The following is a 16,087-nucleotide window of genomic DNA, read 5'->3' as shown; positions in this document are numbered from 1 at the left end:
ACAACCAAAGAGCAATGTGAACCCAACTAATGATGGATCTAGACCAAATTTGGCATACATACCCAACCTGACCAACAGAAAATACTAGAGGTATTTTTTTGGTGGGGAAAGGGATGTCCCTGGGTGTTGGTAGTTATAGTCCCCGTGTAAACAAAAAGCACTCTGAACCCAACTGACAATGAATTGGAACTAAACCTGATACACTGATTCAGAAAACTGTATTAGATAGACCATACCAGCCCTAGTTTCTTAGATATATTTGTTATTATTATTTTCTATGGGCGAGCAGATGACGGCTGGTACATGGCATATGTTTTGTATTTCAAAAACTATAGCTAATAGGACAAATTGGTGCCATTTTTGGAATTATCGGGTCAAATATATACAGGAACAGATGCGTTGGCCAGTGGAACTGATAAAGGCCTTTGTCTGTTGCCAGGCAAGGTGATCTTCTCAGGTTTGGAGACACTAAAACTAATGACGAAGAAAACACGTAACATTTTAGAATACGAATACTACAACCTATGCATCCCACCTCAAACCCCTGCATAACGAACCTCCATGATGAGACTAGTGTTCCATTTGTACCCAAGAACATCCTGAGATGGACCAACGATAAGTCATCCAATTAACTAAAATGAGGCCAGAATGCCCTGCATACACAATTGGCGATGATGCAGGCATTTCTTTATAATGCCCAATAAATGTCTACAAAATGTAAACGCAGTTGCGCTGGTTAACTAATAAAAAAAATCAAGCAAGAACTGCAGTAGAAAAATATATTGCAAATAATAATAATAATAATAATAATAATAATAATAATATTTTTGTACCCCGCCACCATCGTCCCGAGTCCCTCTGGGGAGATGGTGGCGGGGTACAAAAATAAAATTATTATTATTATTATTATTATTATTATTACTATTTGTAATATATTTTTGTCTCCAACTGGGAATGTTCCCTTCCAACAGTGTTGGTAAGCAGACTTCTCTAGCACACGTGGGGAACACAAAGGGGGCATTCAATTCCATTGTTCAAACTTCCAAGTTTTTCTTTCAAGCAAAAACACATGATCACTGGGAATATTCTGTTTTCATTGAGCTGTTTTGGATGGACTATTCTTTCTGCCCTGCATATGTTGACCACTGGGCAGATCCTCTGCTATTAAAGTATGGAGCAATTTCCATATGAGGACTTTTAACAGACTTTTAAGCTGAATACTCATCTGACCTTGAAGCAAAGCGGAAGTGGGCAAAATATAGCTCAGGCAAACCTGGTAACCATTTGGGAAGTTTCCCAAAGGCACTCCTGCCTGAGAACAGTGCAAGTGAATTTCAGGAGCAAGTGGGGGCAGGGGGCAGAGAATGTAATGTAAGCATTTTGTCGGTAGCTATTCACTACAAGTAATTTAAAACAAGAAAAATATTTGCTTTAAACACTTACTAGATTTTTCCCTACCAAAATTCAACAATGCAGTAGTGGTAGAGGTGTAGACTACATTGGGTCTTAGAGGAACCCAACTGGACACCATAACCACCAAAGATACCTATACCAAAACTAAAGCAAGAGCAGTGGCTTTGCGCATTTCCACATTCTGGATTACAACACATACGATCCCACATCACTATTTATGCTGACTAATGCTTGTGGGAGCTGCAGTCCACAGCATTTGGAAAGCCACGTGTTCATTAACCCTGGTCTGATGACATCCCTGTAAGTACAAAACTGCATTCATCTTATAGTTTGCTTCCATCAGAACTTGCTTGAGAGACTCCCTTAATATCCTAGAAATTGGCAATAGAAGGAGACCTCCTATCCAAGATTCAGGCAAGCTGCATTAATTTAAAAGAAGAACTTGGACAAAGATATGGCTAACGCATGACATATTTGAAATCTTAGGTGTAATTTTTGTAATTCCATGCATCTTATTATGAGATCACCTTTGTCTTTGGAAAGAAGAACCCAGAGGTTATAGCAAGAAGACCAATCTTAAGAAATGTTTATATTTTATCTATTAGCATTCCCTCTCCAAAATGGTTCTTTGGTAATATTCCATAAAAAATACAATCCAAATGCAATACAAGAACAAAATAAAATAGAACTGAATTTTTAAAAATTGAATCCAAAGCACGATATATAGGAATTCGTTGTGTGATTTAAAAACACATTAGTAAAGAATACATGCAGTTCTATCCACAGCCTATGCTGATTCCAGAGGAACTGAAAAATTAGGTGATTGCTCAAACACCACTTCAATGGATCCAGGCCAAGCTTGCATCTCTTGTAAAGGAGTATAAGGCCAAAAAGAAAGCCATTTCATTTGTATCATTTGTAATGTGTCTACAGTGCTTTAAAACACAGTGATTTTTTTTAAAAAAATTAAAACATCTGTAGACCTCTCAGCATCCAACAGAGACTAAGCTAGTGAAAAGCAAGAATCAGAAACGTGGGATAAAAACCAAATCAAACAGAAGCAGCAATACATGTTCCTGATAGAGGAAACATCTAGAGTCTTACTTTCTAAACAAAATGAAAGAAAAAGAAAAATTCAAAATGACAAAATTGAGGATAGTGCTTGGAAAAGTTACTTTTTTGATTCAATGTGGGATCTGAAGAGTTGCAGTCAACAGAACTAACTTTTCCAAGCTCTAATTTAGAGAAGAGGCATGAGGTCTATCTGTAAGACTTGAAAGCATCAGATTGATCCCTTTACTCACTTGTCCACAAACTTCCGTCCTCGTTGGGTTACTATTGCTGGGGATCCATCCAGAAATGGAGGATCCCGGAGAACCCTGTACCTTACAGGTCTGCAGCTGGAACAAAGCGAACTGTGGGGTTTGGAGATTAGTTGAGCAGCATCTATCTCCATTTTTTCATCAAATGTATAGAGCTTTATGCCAGATACCTTCTTATTTAGATTCAGTTTAACTGTGAGTGGGATATCACAGAATGTGTTCATGGGACCCAGGTGTACAGAGTCCCCATGCTCTGTCAGGATCTCAATATCTGACAGCATCTTGGAGTCTACAGAGAAATTAGTGGTCCATATCCTTAGAGAGTCTGCATACACGGGATGCAGGAAGTGCAATTCCAAAATACACCCGAGTGGCTGGAGGCAAGGGGTGGTCATGCTCATATTGAACAGATTGAATTCAGGGCTCCAGGCCTGCAGACTGGTCTCACAAGGCTGGCTCACATCTGGAGGCCCTGGAGAAAAAAAGAGAATGGGAAAGTCACTATGTTCAGCTGGGCAGCTCACAATCTCTAAGACTAATCTATGCATTCCCCTTTCTCCTTTCACTCCACTCTCCCCAGCACCACTTTCCTGGCAGAGAAACATTTCCACTGTCCCCACACCATTGAGGACAATGCAGTTCTGGCCCACTTTGTTGGAGTGCACACTGAACTTAAGAAAGGCTCTGGGTGAACACATGCTGCTTTATGTGCAAATAAAATCAAAATTCAATCCCAGGCATCTTTTTTCAAACTCTGTAGATACTGAACTTTATCACTTTAGGTTATTCTCTATTTCTGAGCCCCTTTACATGCAATTCCCAATTCCCACGTGACATTTTCCCCCTTTCGTCAGCATCCCATTGGAATCAGTCAGCAAAAGGTCTCAAAAACAAAATGATTGCACACGGGATTCTAACCATGTTTTTTAAAAAAAATTAAAACCATTCTGAGGCATTGCCTTTTTAGTGCGATCATAAAAACAGTATGCATTCCATCAGCTGTGTTGTGACGTCTCCTTTGGGAACATGTCTGGGAACTGACCCTAGGAGTCTTTGTGAAGGAAACAGCCACCATTTCTCATTCGGTGGTTGTTGGAGAAAGACCTCCAAAATCAGCACATCAGTAATTGAGGAACTTACTTGCATTTTTTTCTTAATTTTACTAAAATCTGTGCAATTTCTTCCCTTTGTTGTATCACAACAAAAGGTAGCATTCAGGGAATATGATTACTGCTCAGATACAAGATCTTCTAAAATCATGTTAGAACAATAGTTTGAGACTTCCAGACAATGTCACTGCATAATATTAGGGGGGGAAGTGACATAGGGAGGCATTTGAACAGATTGGGGAGAGACAATCTTCTGTGTGAAGTAGAACCACATACATGATCAAATGTACAACTTTAAAAAAATGGAAATGAAATATGCAAAATATCTTTATTGATGGGATAACAGTTCACAATTTACAATCTCTGTATTAAAGGGCTGGAGCCTTTACCTATTGCTTCCTTTGGAGTCCAATAGCCAGAAGAATCACAGATGAGAGGGGAGGAGGCCTCATGTACATATTGGCTATATGTTCCATCTTCATCACAATCACCACAAAGATTCCCAGATTCTCTAAAAAAAACAGAAAAGGCAGATAGGATATAGGCTCTGCTCACTCCCTTCTATCAATTACTTTGTTTACATAACTAGTTTCAGTGTGAACTATCACGATTTTCTTACATGGCACATTTACCTATTTTAAACTACAAAAGCAAAAATGGCTAATGAAGAGACCAGAAATTTAACCAGGAGAAATTTAATGTTCAAAACAGAAAGAAAAAAAAGCAATATCTTTAAAAACAGCAACAACCCTTTAGGCTGGGTATTTTTATTTATCATATCAAAAGCAAACTGGGGGTACAATTGTAATGTATTTAAAAACACAAAGTTAAAACTTAGCATTATACTAAATGTCTTTGAACAGTAGCTGGCCACTTGGAGTGCTTCTGGTGTTGCTATAAGAAGGTCCTCCATAGTGCATGTGGCAGGGCTCAGACTGCATTGTAGTAGGTGGTCTGTGGATTGCTCTTCTCCACACTCGCATGTCACGGACTCCACTTTGTGGCCTCATTTCTGAAGGTTGGCTCTGCATCTCATGGTGCCAGAGCGCAGTCTGATCAGCACCTTCCAAGTTGCCCAGTTTTCTGAGTGTCCAGGGGGGAGTCTCATTCGGTATCAGCCATGGGTTGATGTTCCGGTTTTTAGCCTGCCACTTTTGGACTCTCACTTGCCTAGGTGTTCCTGCAGATATCCCTGTAGATCTTAGAAAACTATTTCTTGATTTAAGGCATTGGCATGCTGGCTGATATCTGAAAAGGGGGTGGGCTGGAGATGTCACTGACTTGGTCCTTTCATTGCTGGCTGCTACTTCCCAGTGGATGTCAGGTGGCGCAATACTGGCAAAACAGTATAATTTCTTCAGTGGTGTGAGGTGTAGACATCCTGTGATAATGCGGCATGTCTCGTAAAGAGCCACATCCACTGTTTTAATGTGGTGAGATGTATTCCACACTGGGCATGCGTACTCAGCAACAGAGTAGCGAAATCCAAGGGCAGATGTCTTCACTGTATCTGCTTGTGATCCCCAGGTTGTGCCAGTCAGCTTTCCTATGATACTGTTTCTAGCACCCACTTTTTCCTTGATATTCAAGCAGTGCTTCTTGTAGGTCAGAGCACAGTCCAGGGTAACTCCCAAGTATTTTGGTGTGCTGCAATGCTCCAGTGGGAGCATAGCAGCTGAGTGAGGAAGGGGGACTGTTGGAAAGACCCCAGCAATACATCTGCACTTCTTGACCATATTACCTTCTTCAGTTCTACAGGAAATAAAGCACCACTGTCTTTATCAAATAAATGTGTTTTGTTTTCTTGGAAGTGAGCTCTTCTCTCTTCATCCATCCCAGAAAGCCAGAAAGGATTTGAAAGTGTGCATGCAATACACACATATTGCAACTTAAAATCCAAGGGCAATATGGAGTTACAGCTCACTGACATTTAAGGAGGTGGTCTTTTACTGAAAGAGGAAGCATTCCTGCAAGATGTCCAGGACTCGCTGCTTTCCCCCCTTCTACACAAGGAGACCCCCCCATGGAGAGAAGAGGGTTTCCCACCTACTTATTCAAGGAAGGTAAAACATTACACACTTGAACAAATCTGTGATGAAATACAGTGGTGAGAATCAGGTAAAGATATCCAGGGGCACAGGAGACAGCAATCTGTTGCTAGAATGCTATATCATTATCCTGACTAAAAAGGAGCCCTTGTGACCATGTCATGGAGGGGGGGGGGGATAGGGATACATGGTTGTAGTGTATGTGTGGGGGCCATCTGGCAGGAACCCTAAAGGTATCCCCAGGAAACAACAGAATTGATCCAAGTTCTTGGGAAGGGAGGAAATATCTTCTCTCAAAGGGTACAAGTAGATGAGTGTGATTTATGATCCTAGGGACAATTGATTAATCTTTCTATAGGCAATCATAGGGAGAGCTTCCTGTCTTGACATACAGAAAAATGTATAGTAATGGCATAATTTCTCTTTGTTAGCAATGAAGTTCCTTTGGAAAGAAAGGTATTCTTCATTGAATGACAGCTGATATGCCAGGAATCCCAATAATCATATAGCTAAATAGTGTCCTTTTAAAATTATATTTTAATCTTTATTTATTTTAGGTATCAGTTTATTCATTGTGCAATTTTAATTTTTTTTGCTTTGTGTCTCCTTGAGAGAGAAAATGGGATACAAATACTATTACTGCTAATGACAAAAACAACTTGTTATAAGCAGTTCTATGCTTGCTTGTTTCATTACCTTTTGGGTGCACCATTATTCCACCCTTTAAAAACGAAGTAGTAGTACCGGAGTCCCGGTGGCGCAGTGAATTAAACTGCTGAGCTGCTGAACTTGCTGACCAAAAGGTCGCAGGTTTGAATTTGGGGGCGGGTGAGCTCCCACTGTTAACCCCAGCTTCCGCCAACTGAGCAGTTTGAAAACATGCAAATGTTAGTAGATAAATAGGTACCACTCTGGTGGGAAGGTAACAGTGCTCCATGCAGTCATGCTGGCCACATGATCTTGGAGGTGTCTATAGACAACGCTGGCTCTTTGGCTTAGAAATTGAGATGAGTATCAACTCCCAGAATTGGACATGACTAGATCTAATGTCAGGGGAAAAACTTTATATTTATCTAGCGACAAGTTATTGTCATCTCTAAGTACAGATTCACAAGGTTTGGTACATATGATGGATTTTGTTGTCATACGAGAGGTGAATATTATTCACTTACCTTTTGCCTTTACACACATAAGGAACTATGGAGTTTTGCAACTCCCTAGCCAGTGATGGCAGAAAAGAGAACTATTTCAATAATATTGGCAAGGAAGTAAAAAAAGCATCAATCATGCAAAGATGTATCTAATTATAGCATAAGGACCAAAGTCGGGAGTGGGTGTGTTTGTTCTATTTGTAGAGTTTAGGTGGTGAAAGCTTTTTGTGAACAAAGAATTCCTCATCAGCAATGATATACAACATCATTAACATGGGTTTATATCTAATGTTACCTTTTGCAGAAGGACCAAAATCCTTCTGCAACAGCTGTGCAAATAAGTGTCTATCCCTCAACTTGATTCAAAAACAAGGCTCCAAGAGAACAGTTTGCCAACTAGTAAACAGCTGGAAGGGACCACCAGCTCATCTTCACCACCTTCTCTATTTTCTGAAATTCCTGGATTGGAAGCCAAATAAAGCTTTTCCAAGCCAGCTGTGGCATGTTCAAATAAACATCTTTTCCCCCACTGAAACATGTGTGAGTAGTGGAAGAGAGTAGCAGAAGAAACACCACACAGAGACAGAAAGTATGGTCAAAAGCAACTCTATCTAAATAATGCATCTCCCTTGGTAGGTGCTATAAACAAGATATTTGCAAATGGGAAAGTCTTATTTGTGCAGTAACATTACAAAAATATATATACAGAACCACACAATATGTTATGAAATGGCCTCAGGTAGCAAAGAGTGGTTTTCATTTAGAGGCAACAAATTATGTTTTCCCACATAGAATACAAATGCCCCTTTTGTTTTTTATGCCATGATTGAAAGATCAAAAATTTCTACTTCTGTTTTAGATTAACTGTCATTTAGCATTTAGAGGTGACATGATAGCTATGTTTACATCTTTGAAAGGATGTTATAAGGAAGAGGGAGCAGGCTTTTCTTTTCCCTGGAAACTAGGACATGGAACAATGGGTTCAAATTACAGCAAAGGAAATTCCACCTGAAGATTAGAAGAACTTCCTGACCAGAGTTGTTCAATGAACTCTCTGCCTCGGAGACTGGTGGAGGCTCCTTCTCTGGAGGCCTTGAAACAGAGGCTGGATGGCCATCTGTTAGGGGTGATTTGATCGTGCTTTACCTGCATGGCAGAATGCGGTTTGGACTGGATGGCACATGTGGTTTCTTCCAATTCCATCCTTCTGTTATGTCAGAACCTTAAATGCAATTAATCTTAACTAAAGTTTATAGAAACAAGCAATTTTAGTAAACCACAGTTTGAAGCTGTCTTCTTTTCTAAAACCAGGGAGAGGAAGTATCTGCTCCATGTATAGATGAAAATAATATTTGCCATTATTTGTGAAAGATGAGTTTCTTAACACTTGGGTGTCATGGAGCCAAATCCCAGGGCTGGATTTCCAAGCCCTGAATCTGGCTTCATAACATAAAACAACCCTGCAAGCACCTGGCGGGAGAAGATAAAATGAGCCTGGGAACTCAGGGTTGAAAGTATAAACAATTATAATTGATGTAGTGTGTGGGAATGGTAGTAATGGTAGTAATGTGATCCAGAGGGTGGGGTTTGATGATGATATTTGCGTGTACTATTACGTTGCATCAGAAGTGATAAAATTGAATGTATGTAAACATTAGGTCATTCTCGACTTTTCCAAAGTCATGTATTCTTCAATAAAGATTGGATTTGAGAGCAGCTATCTTTGATCTGCGTTCAGACTGGTCCTTTGAAGTGAGCCTGACATTTAAGTCGAGAAACCCGTTCTCACCCTCCTGCGGAATTCGCAGTGAAGTGATAATGAGTGGAGAAGGAGATCAAAGCCCAAATGGAGCAGGGAGGCCTTTGCAAGGGGCCCGGCCGTTGGGAGAAGAGACGCTGCAAGCCATAGCTTCCTCTACGGGGTACCCCAGGCCGGACGGCGTGACCCAGAGGATTCCCAGGGGAGGAAGAGGCGTCTCTGCGGCTGCGGAAACCAGTTGGGGATCTGGAGGAAGCATGCCGGAGACCGTGGCCCTGCGGTTATCCATCCTGGAAACAAATTTATCCAGGCTGTCGGAAACCGTGGGGAGGTTGGTGCCACTATTGGAAGAGAATCTCCAAAAGGATCCCATCCGATATGGCGCCGAGAGAGAGCCAAGTAAAGAAGGAGATTGGAGCCAGAGGGGCCAGCGAGCATCAACGCAGAGTCCCGTGGCGGCAAGGGGCGAGGGAGATGAGGAATATTGGCAGGAGCTGGAGTTCCGAGACAGAATGGCACGCGAAGTGGAGCGCCAGCGAGCTCTGGGAACTCTGAGGCCGCCATCTCCAACAGAGCTCCCAACCCCCCGAATGGGCGTCGGGGTGGAAAGACCACTGGGGCCAGGGATCGGGTCCAGTGGATTAGCAGACGAAGGCGGAGAGGAGCAGGAGATCCAGGAAGAGGAGGAGAATGTGCTGTACGACGAGGGAGGACGAGATGCGGGGGCTACAGCGAGGCCCGTATGCGGATGGGTGGAAGGGCCGACAGCGGCGGCAGAATTTCGGGAGCCGCGCAGAATGACCACCGGAGTGGGGCGCGGCGTGTTCAGAGGGGCCGTCCAAGGAAACCCGATGCAACCCTTCCCCATGCCTCCCAGACAGCACCAACGGGCCGCAGAATGGATGCCAAGGAGGGAAGATCTCAAACTAGAATACGGAGGGGAATCAGCTGAATTGAACTTTTTTCTAATTAGCATCAGAGGATACATGGAAGACAACGCACACACATTCCCCTCCGAAGCAAGCAGGGTTCGAGCCATCGGCAACACACTAAAGAGAGGAGCTGCAAGCTGGTATGTGCAACTACATGCCAGACGCGACCCATGCCTGAGGTCAGTGCCCCGCTTCCTCGCCGCACTGGAAAACCGGTTCAGAGACCGGCTAGAGCAATTGAGGGCTCGAGACCAGCTTAAAGGAATAAAGCAGAGGGACAAAACGGTGCCCGAGTACGCAGAGGAATTCCTCCACCTCGCGGAAAGGGTACCAGAGTGGTCTGAAGTGACCAAAGTGGAAATATTTAAAGAGGGACTACGCCCCGAGGTTTTCAGCTGGGCAGCGCACAGAGATGACCCCGAAACGCTCCAGGGATGGATTCAACTAGCGGGGCGCGTTGAGTCCACCCTGGCCCAAGTGAAGCGCTTCAGGAGCAGCGGCAGCCAGCAAAGACCGGTGGCAAGAGGCCGAGGAGAAACGAGGAAGCAGGAAAGGTCCGGAGGGAGGCCGGGGATTCCCTCCAGAGGAGACGACAACAAACCTAAACCGGGATGCTTTGTGTGTGGGAAGACGGGCCATCGAGCAGCAGATTGTTGGGCACGGAAGGGGGAGCCGCCAAAACCCTCAAAACCCAAGCCAGCAACCGGGAGGCGTGCGGAGGAGGAGGTGCAAGCCCCAGAATCTTCGGAAAAACTGGTGAGTCGGGACAAACGCATGATAGTAGTGCCAATCTGCATCTCGGGGCTAGAGAATCGGGCCACCTGCAAGGCATTCGTGGATTGTGGTTGTTCTAGGAACATTATAACTCCGGAACTAGCAGGAGCGCTGAAGTGCCAGCAGATGGCGCTTGACTCCCCAATTGCATTTTCGCAGCTAGATGGATCAGTTGCTGCTGGGGAAGTATCTACAAAGGAAATACGGGGGGTCCCATGTAAAATAGGCAAATGGGAAGGAAGAATATCCTTTGTGATAGCCCCTATTGCCACATACCACGTAATATTAGGGATACCATGGCTCGAACAGGCTAATCCTGAAGTAGATTGGAGAGGAAAGAGCCTAGCATTTAAAGAACAGCAGACGCAATGGGAGATAAGCAAAATTGCAGAAGAGGAGGACGAGGGAGATGAAGCAGGTGAAATAGACCCACAGCTATTGCCACCTGAATACAGAGACTTTGTGGATGTTTTCAATCAGAAAGAAGCAAGTAAATTACCTCCCAAAAGGAATATAGAAGTAGAAATTGAAATAACCCCAGGAGCAAACTTACCAAAACCAAAAGTGTATCCCATGTCTGTGCAGGAGAAGGAGGAATTGAGGAAATATATTGATAAAAACCTGGCGCGAGGCTTCATTATGCCATCCAATTCTCCTCTCGGGGCCCCAGTGTTATTTAGGAGAAAGAAAGACAACTCCCTAAGATTGTGCATTGATTATCGAAATTTAAATGCAATTACTAAGGACAATAAATACCCTATGCCCTTAGTAAAGGATTTAATTACCGTATTGAAGAAAGGGAGCATATTTACTAAACTGGATTTAATCGAAGCATATCATAAATTAAGAATCAAACCGGAGGATACTTGGAAAACTGCATTTTCCTGCGCATTCGGCCATTTTGAATATAAAATTTTGCCTTTCGGACTAAAAAACGGAGGCGGTTGCTTTATGCAGCTTATAAATGAAATACTACACCCATTGTTGTACAGAGGGGTATTCATATTCCTTGATGATATCTTGATTGTGAGCGAAGATAAGGAAAAGCACGTGAAATTGGTCCGGGAAGTGTTGCAGAGACTAAGAGAAGCAAAGCTGTACGCAAAACTGTCCAAATGTGAATTTAATAAAACTCAAATTGACTTTCTGGGGTATCGGATATCTCCAGAAGGGTTAGCTATGGATCCAGCTAAAGTGTCAGATGTAAAAGAATGGGGAGTGCCTCAAACAAGGAGGCAATTGCAATCATTTCTGGGGTTTGCAAATTTTTATAGATCCTTCATAAAAGGCTTCGCGCAAATAACCGCACCCCTTACTGAACTTTTAAAAACAAAAGGGAAAGGGGAGACAGCAAAAGTAAAAGCTCCTGGCGCCAAACTGAGTTGGACGCCAGAATGCCAAAAGGCATTTGAAACCCTAAAAGAATGCTTCACAGAAGGACCCATCCTAAAACATCCCGATATCAGAAGCCCTTTCATAGTCCATTGCGATGCCTCAGACTGTGCGTACGGGGCAGTACTATTGCAAAAAGATCAAAATGGGAACTTAAAACCCTGTGGATATTTGTCCCGGAAGTTCAACGAAACTGAAAAATGTTGGCCAATATGGGAAAAAGAGGCATTAGCCATATTAAAAGCCTTAGAATGCTGGCGACACTTCCTCGAAGGAAGCGGAATCCCATTTGAAATTTGGTCTGACCATAAGAACCTCCAGTATTTAAAGTCTCCTCGAAAATTGTCCCCCAAACAAATTAGATGGGCGCAATACTTCAGCAGGTTCGATTTCCAATTAAAATTTTTTCAAGGGAAGCAAAATGTCTTGGCAGATGCTCTTTCACGCATGCCTCAACACGAAGGCATAACCACAGCAAAAGAGGGGACAATATTCTCTGATAAACAATGGGGCTTAGCTGTCAGGACAAGAGCGCAAACCCAAAAGGAGAACACGGCTATTGTTGAACTCGACGGGGAAGATAATTAGGGAAAATACACCCAGTATTCCATCGCAGCTTACTGAAAAAGTATATGGGGACTTTGGACAAAATGGACACATAGAGTTAGTGTTTGATTTGTTTCAGGACTATGATGAAAGAAGAACCGGAGAGGAGGACGAAGAAAACGAGGGCGCCATATCATGGAGCCAAATCCCAGGGCTGGATTTCCAAGCCCTGAATCTGGCTTCATAACATAAAACAACCCTGCAAGCACCTGGCGGGAGAAGATAAAATGAGCCTGGGAACTCAGGGTTGAAAGTATAAACAATTATAATTGATGTAGTGTGTGGGAATGGTAGTAATGGTAGTAATGTGATCCAGAGGGTGGGGTTTGATGATGATATTTGCGTGTACTATTACGTTGCATCAGAAGTGATAAAATTGAATGTATGTAAACATTAGGTCATTCTCGACTTTTCCAAAGTCATGTATTCTTCAATAAAGATTGGATTTGAGAGCAGCTATCTTTGATCTGCGTTCAGACTGGTCCTTTGAAGTGAGCCTGACACTTGGGTAGCTTACTCAGGTAGAATAACACACAGGTCAGAATTTTTCTACAGCTTTTACCTGGGACTCACCTGTCCTAGTATTTTAGGAAATTCTTCTGTGCTGTAAGACCTGTTTAACAGCAAAATAAATTGTTCAGGAGGATTGTGGGTTTGCCTTCTTTGGTGGTCTTAAACAGGAAGCTGAATAAGTGTGTATTCCCACACAACAAGCTGTTGGACTAGATAGCATTTGTGGTTCCTAACAACTTTAAGATTCTATGATTTTATGATACTATGAAATGCATGTGGAAATTATATTACTTCATGTGAAAGGTATTTTTAATGCCAAAAACCCTGTTAACAAATATCAATATTTTTGCACATAAAGAAAAAAATTATGTGAGTTTTTGGGGAAAAGTTTACGTGGGGAAATTGTGGTTTTATTCAGAAACAGTTTTTATTTAACCCCCCCCCCCCCTCATTGTTTCAAGAAACCCACATGGGATTTTTGTGCAAAATTTGTACATTTTGCATAAACTAAATTATATCCTTACCAGAAAATAAACTTCTGGAAATTGTTTTGGGGGCTGTGGGGAAGGGGAAAATATAACAGAATTTTGAATACCTGAAACACTGTTTCAAGAAACACAGGTGAGGTTTTCATGGAATATTGCTGGGTTTTCAGCCCCAAAATAGGAATTCTGCAGAAAATATGTGTGGCTATCTGGGGAGTAGTGTTTTTGTCAAATAATGTGGTGTTTGCACACACATACCCCCCCCCCCCCCAACCTTTCAATTAGATAAGTTTGTTTTTGGGCAAAAATGCTGGGTTTTTACAGCAAGCAGAAGTTCTTTACAAAACAGTGGGGATTTGGAACTAGTGTGTTTTGAAAAAAATGGGTTTTCTTTTTACAACACTCCACAATTTTTATTAAAATAAACTCTCCATGTTTATTTCAGCACAGATTTTGGGAATATCAAACTAAAAACTCTCTGTGTGTGTGTGTGTATATATACATATATTTGTTTTCTCCTACAGTGAGGTAGAAATTATAATTGCAAAAATTATTTCTCCTTACATTTGAGGACTAAATAATCACACTTCTACATCCCTGGGCCCATTGCCCTCATTGTCAGAGAAAATCTGAAAAGGATAAATTAGACAACAAGGACATTATTTATTTACATATTAAAATGTATATTCTACTTCATGGCCTTAAAATGTGTTCTCAAGGCCAGTGAAAATATTTTGATTGGCCAAATGAGAACTCCACAGTCCCCTTTTAGCCAAACAAGAATGGAGAACCAAAAATTTTCAATACGGTGGGCAGGAGGAAGATAAAGACTCCGACTGTGAAGGTGATTTGGCTACAATGATTAATGCAACCTCAAATGGAAGGATTTGCTATGTGAAATTTTGGTTGAGTTTATGTTTGTGTATGTGTGTGGAGGCAGTTTACAGGTTGTCATGCCTTGTAGTGCTGCATTAATAAGCCAGGTGATTCAGGGAGATTCTCTCTCTCTCTCTCTCTCTCTCTCTCTCTCTCACACACACACACACACACACACACACACACACAGAGTGAGTTGAGACCACCCTTCTCCCAGTCTCCCCCAAGATTCCTGGGTTACCTTTCATAGACGATGCCACTAAGGGGGGGCAGCCAATGTATGGCGAGAGTATTCTCACTCTGGCCCGCAATCACAGGAGGCATGGGGATAGGAGTGGGCTTTCTGCCCTGAGTCCACTGCTGGTACACCAAATCCAGATAGCAATGCATCCGGGCCACTTGATTTGGTGTGAAGCTGTTAGTGCAGTTATCGTCTATGGGAGAAATAGAGTTCCCAAGTTATGAACAAGTCAGGTTCTGTAGATTTGTTAAGTTAAATTTGTATGTAAATCAGAACAGATACATTTTTAAGTGTAACTCCAGCCAAAAATATATGCATATCAGCTTTGGATAGCATAGGGAACAGTGAACACCCCTGTGGTGTTTGTTTTGCTGCTTATGCCCCAGTTTAGAAAATTACACATCACTTTCTGTCCCTGTGACAATTAGATTTTGAAAAAACTGGTTTTGTGGAAACATGGATTGGTGATAAAGCTTCAGTGGCGGCACCTTTTCCCCATGATAACTCTTTGAGGAGTGAATGTTCCTTCCTAAGAATAGATTTCTCTCACTTCTTGTTCTCTCACCCCATTCTTAACTATGAGTCATTTGTAAGTTGGATGTTTGTAACTTGGGGACTGCCTATATTGACTTCCTTTCTGATGTTAAATATTAGAGATACAAGGGGCATGTGGATAAAAGAATGCTAAAGTAGTATTAAATGGATATCTTACCCAAAAATTGTATCAAACAAAGCTAAAGATAGCAATATTGTTATGACAGAGCCAACCCAGTTCTGAAGACCAGAGGAAGCTATATGCATGAGATCCAGAAAGCTGAGTCAATCAGGCACATGACTGCGCTCAATGCCCCTGACAGAGAGAAGCTGCCAATTCAAATGCAGATTTTTAACATTAAACAATCTATAGTTGCAAATATTAAATATGCAGGTATATAAACTCTTGTTTATATTTCCTTCAGATTTCTCCTTTACAAAAAACAAGATCACTGTCCTTCCTCCATGTTATCTTAACTACTTCGAAGGTGAATTGGCTGCACAGGGAATAGATCAGAGATTATATAGTAGAATCAAACATGAATTTATTAACTGACAAGAATTGTAGACTTTCTCTCCTCCTAAGCCTTACTATGAAGTCTTTATGAGGAGAGGTAAAGTCTTTGAGAGATAGACACAGTTCTGGGCAAACTGAGGCTCCTGAATTTTTATTTCTTCTTATTGTCTCTTTCTTGTGTGGTGTTCAGCTGTTTCTAAGATGGTCTCAATATTTAACTCTGACTGGACTTGAATACAGCTCCAACTGGATATGCTATTTTGTAGACCTTCTGACCTTCCTCTCTCTTCACCTTCCAGTCATGAAAGAGGCTGACTCTTCCAGGAACCAGAAGTGTCTTGCCTGAGCCTCCGCCCTTGAGGGGATTCTTAAAAGGGCAGGATAACAGAGGCTTCAAATGCAAAGAGGCTGCCTA

At 42.0% G+C, this 16,087-nt stretch overlaps 1 protein-coding gene across 2 annotated transcripts in view; it reads right to left on the bottom strand.

Moving 5' to 3' along the window:
* Positions 1 to 16,087, bottom strand: part of pappa2 (pappalysin 2) — a 146,053-nt gene that overhangs the window by 79,490 nt on the left and 50,476 nt on the right. For both annotated transcript variants that reach the window (XM_003219850.4, XM_062977758.1), the window contains exons 5-7: positions 14,622 to 14,814; positions 4,234 to 4,355; positions 2,718 to 3,207 (exon numbers count right to left, since the gene is read on the bottom strand). In XM_003219850.4, coding sequence (XP_003219898.3) covers positions 2,718 to 3,207; positions 4,234 to 4,355; positions 14,622 to 14,814 — 805 coding nt within the window. The remainder of the gene's footprint in view (positions 1 to 2,717; positions 3,208 to 4,233; positions 4,356 to 14,621; positions 14,815 to 16,087) is intronic.

This window comes from Anolis carolinensis, chromosome 4, assembly GCF_035594765.1.
Source record: "Anolis carolinensis isolate JA03-04 chromosome 4, rAnoCar3.1.pri, whole genome shotgun sequence".
Classification (NCBI taxonomy): domain Eukaryota; kingdom Metazoa; phylum Chordata; class Lepidosauria; order Squamata; family Dactyloidae; genus Anolis; species Anolis carolinensis.
The sequence above is the reverse complement of the archived record's forward strand: the minus strand, read 5'-3'. Positions and strand labels throughout refer to the sequence as shown.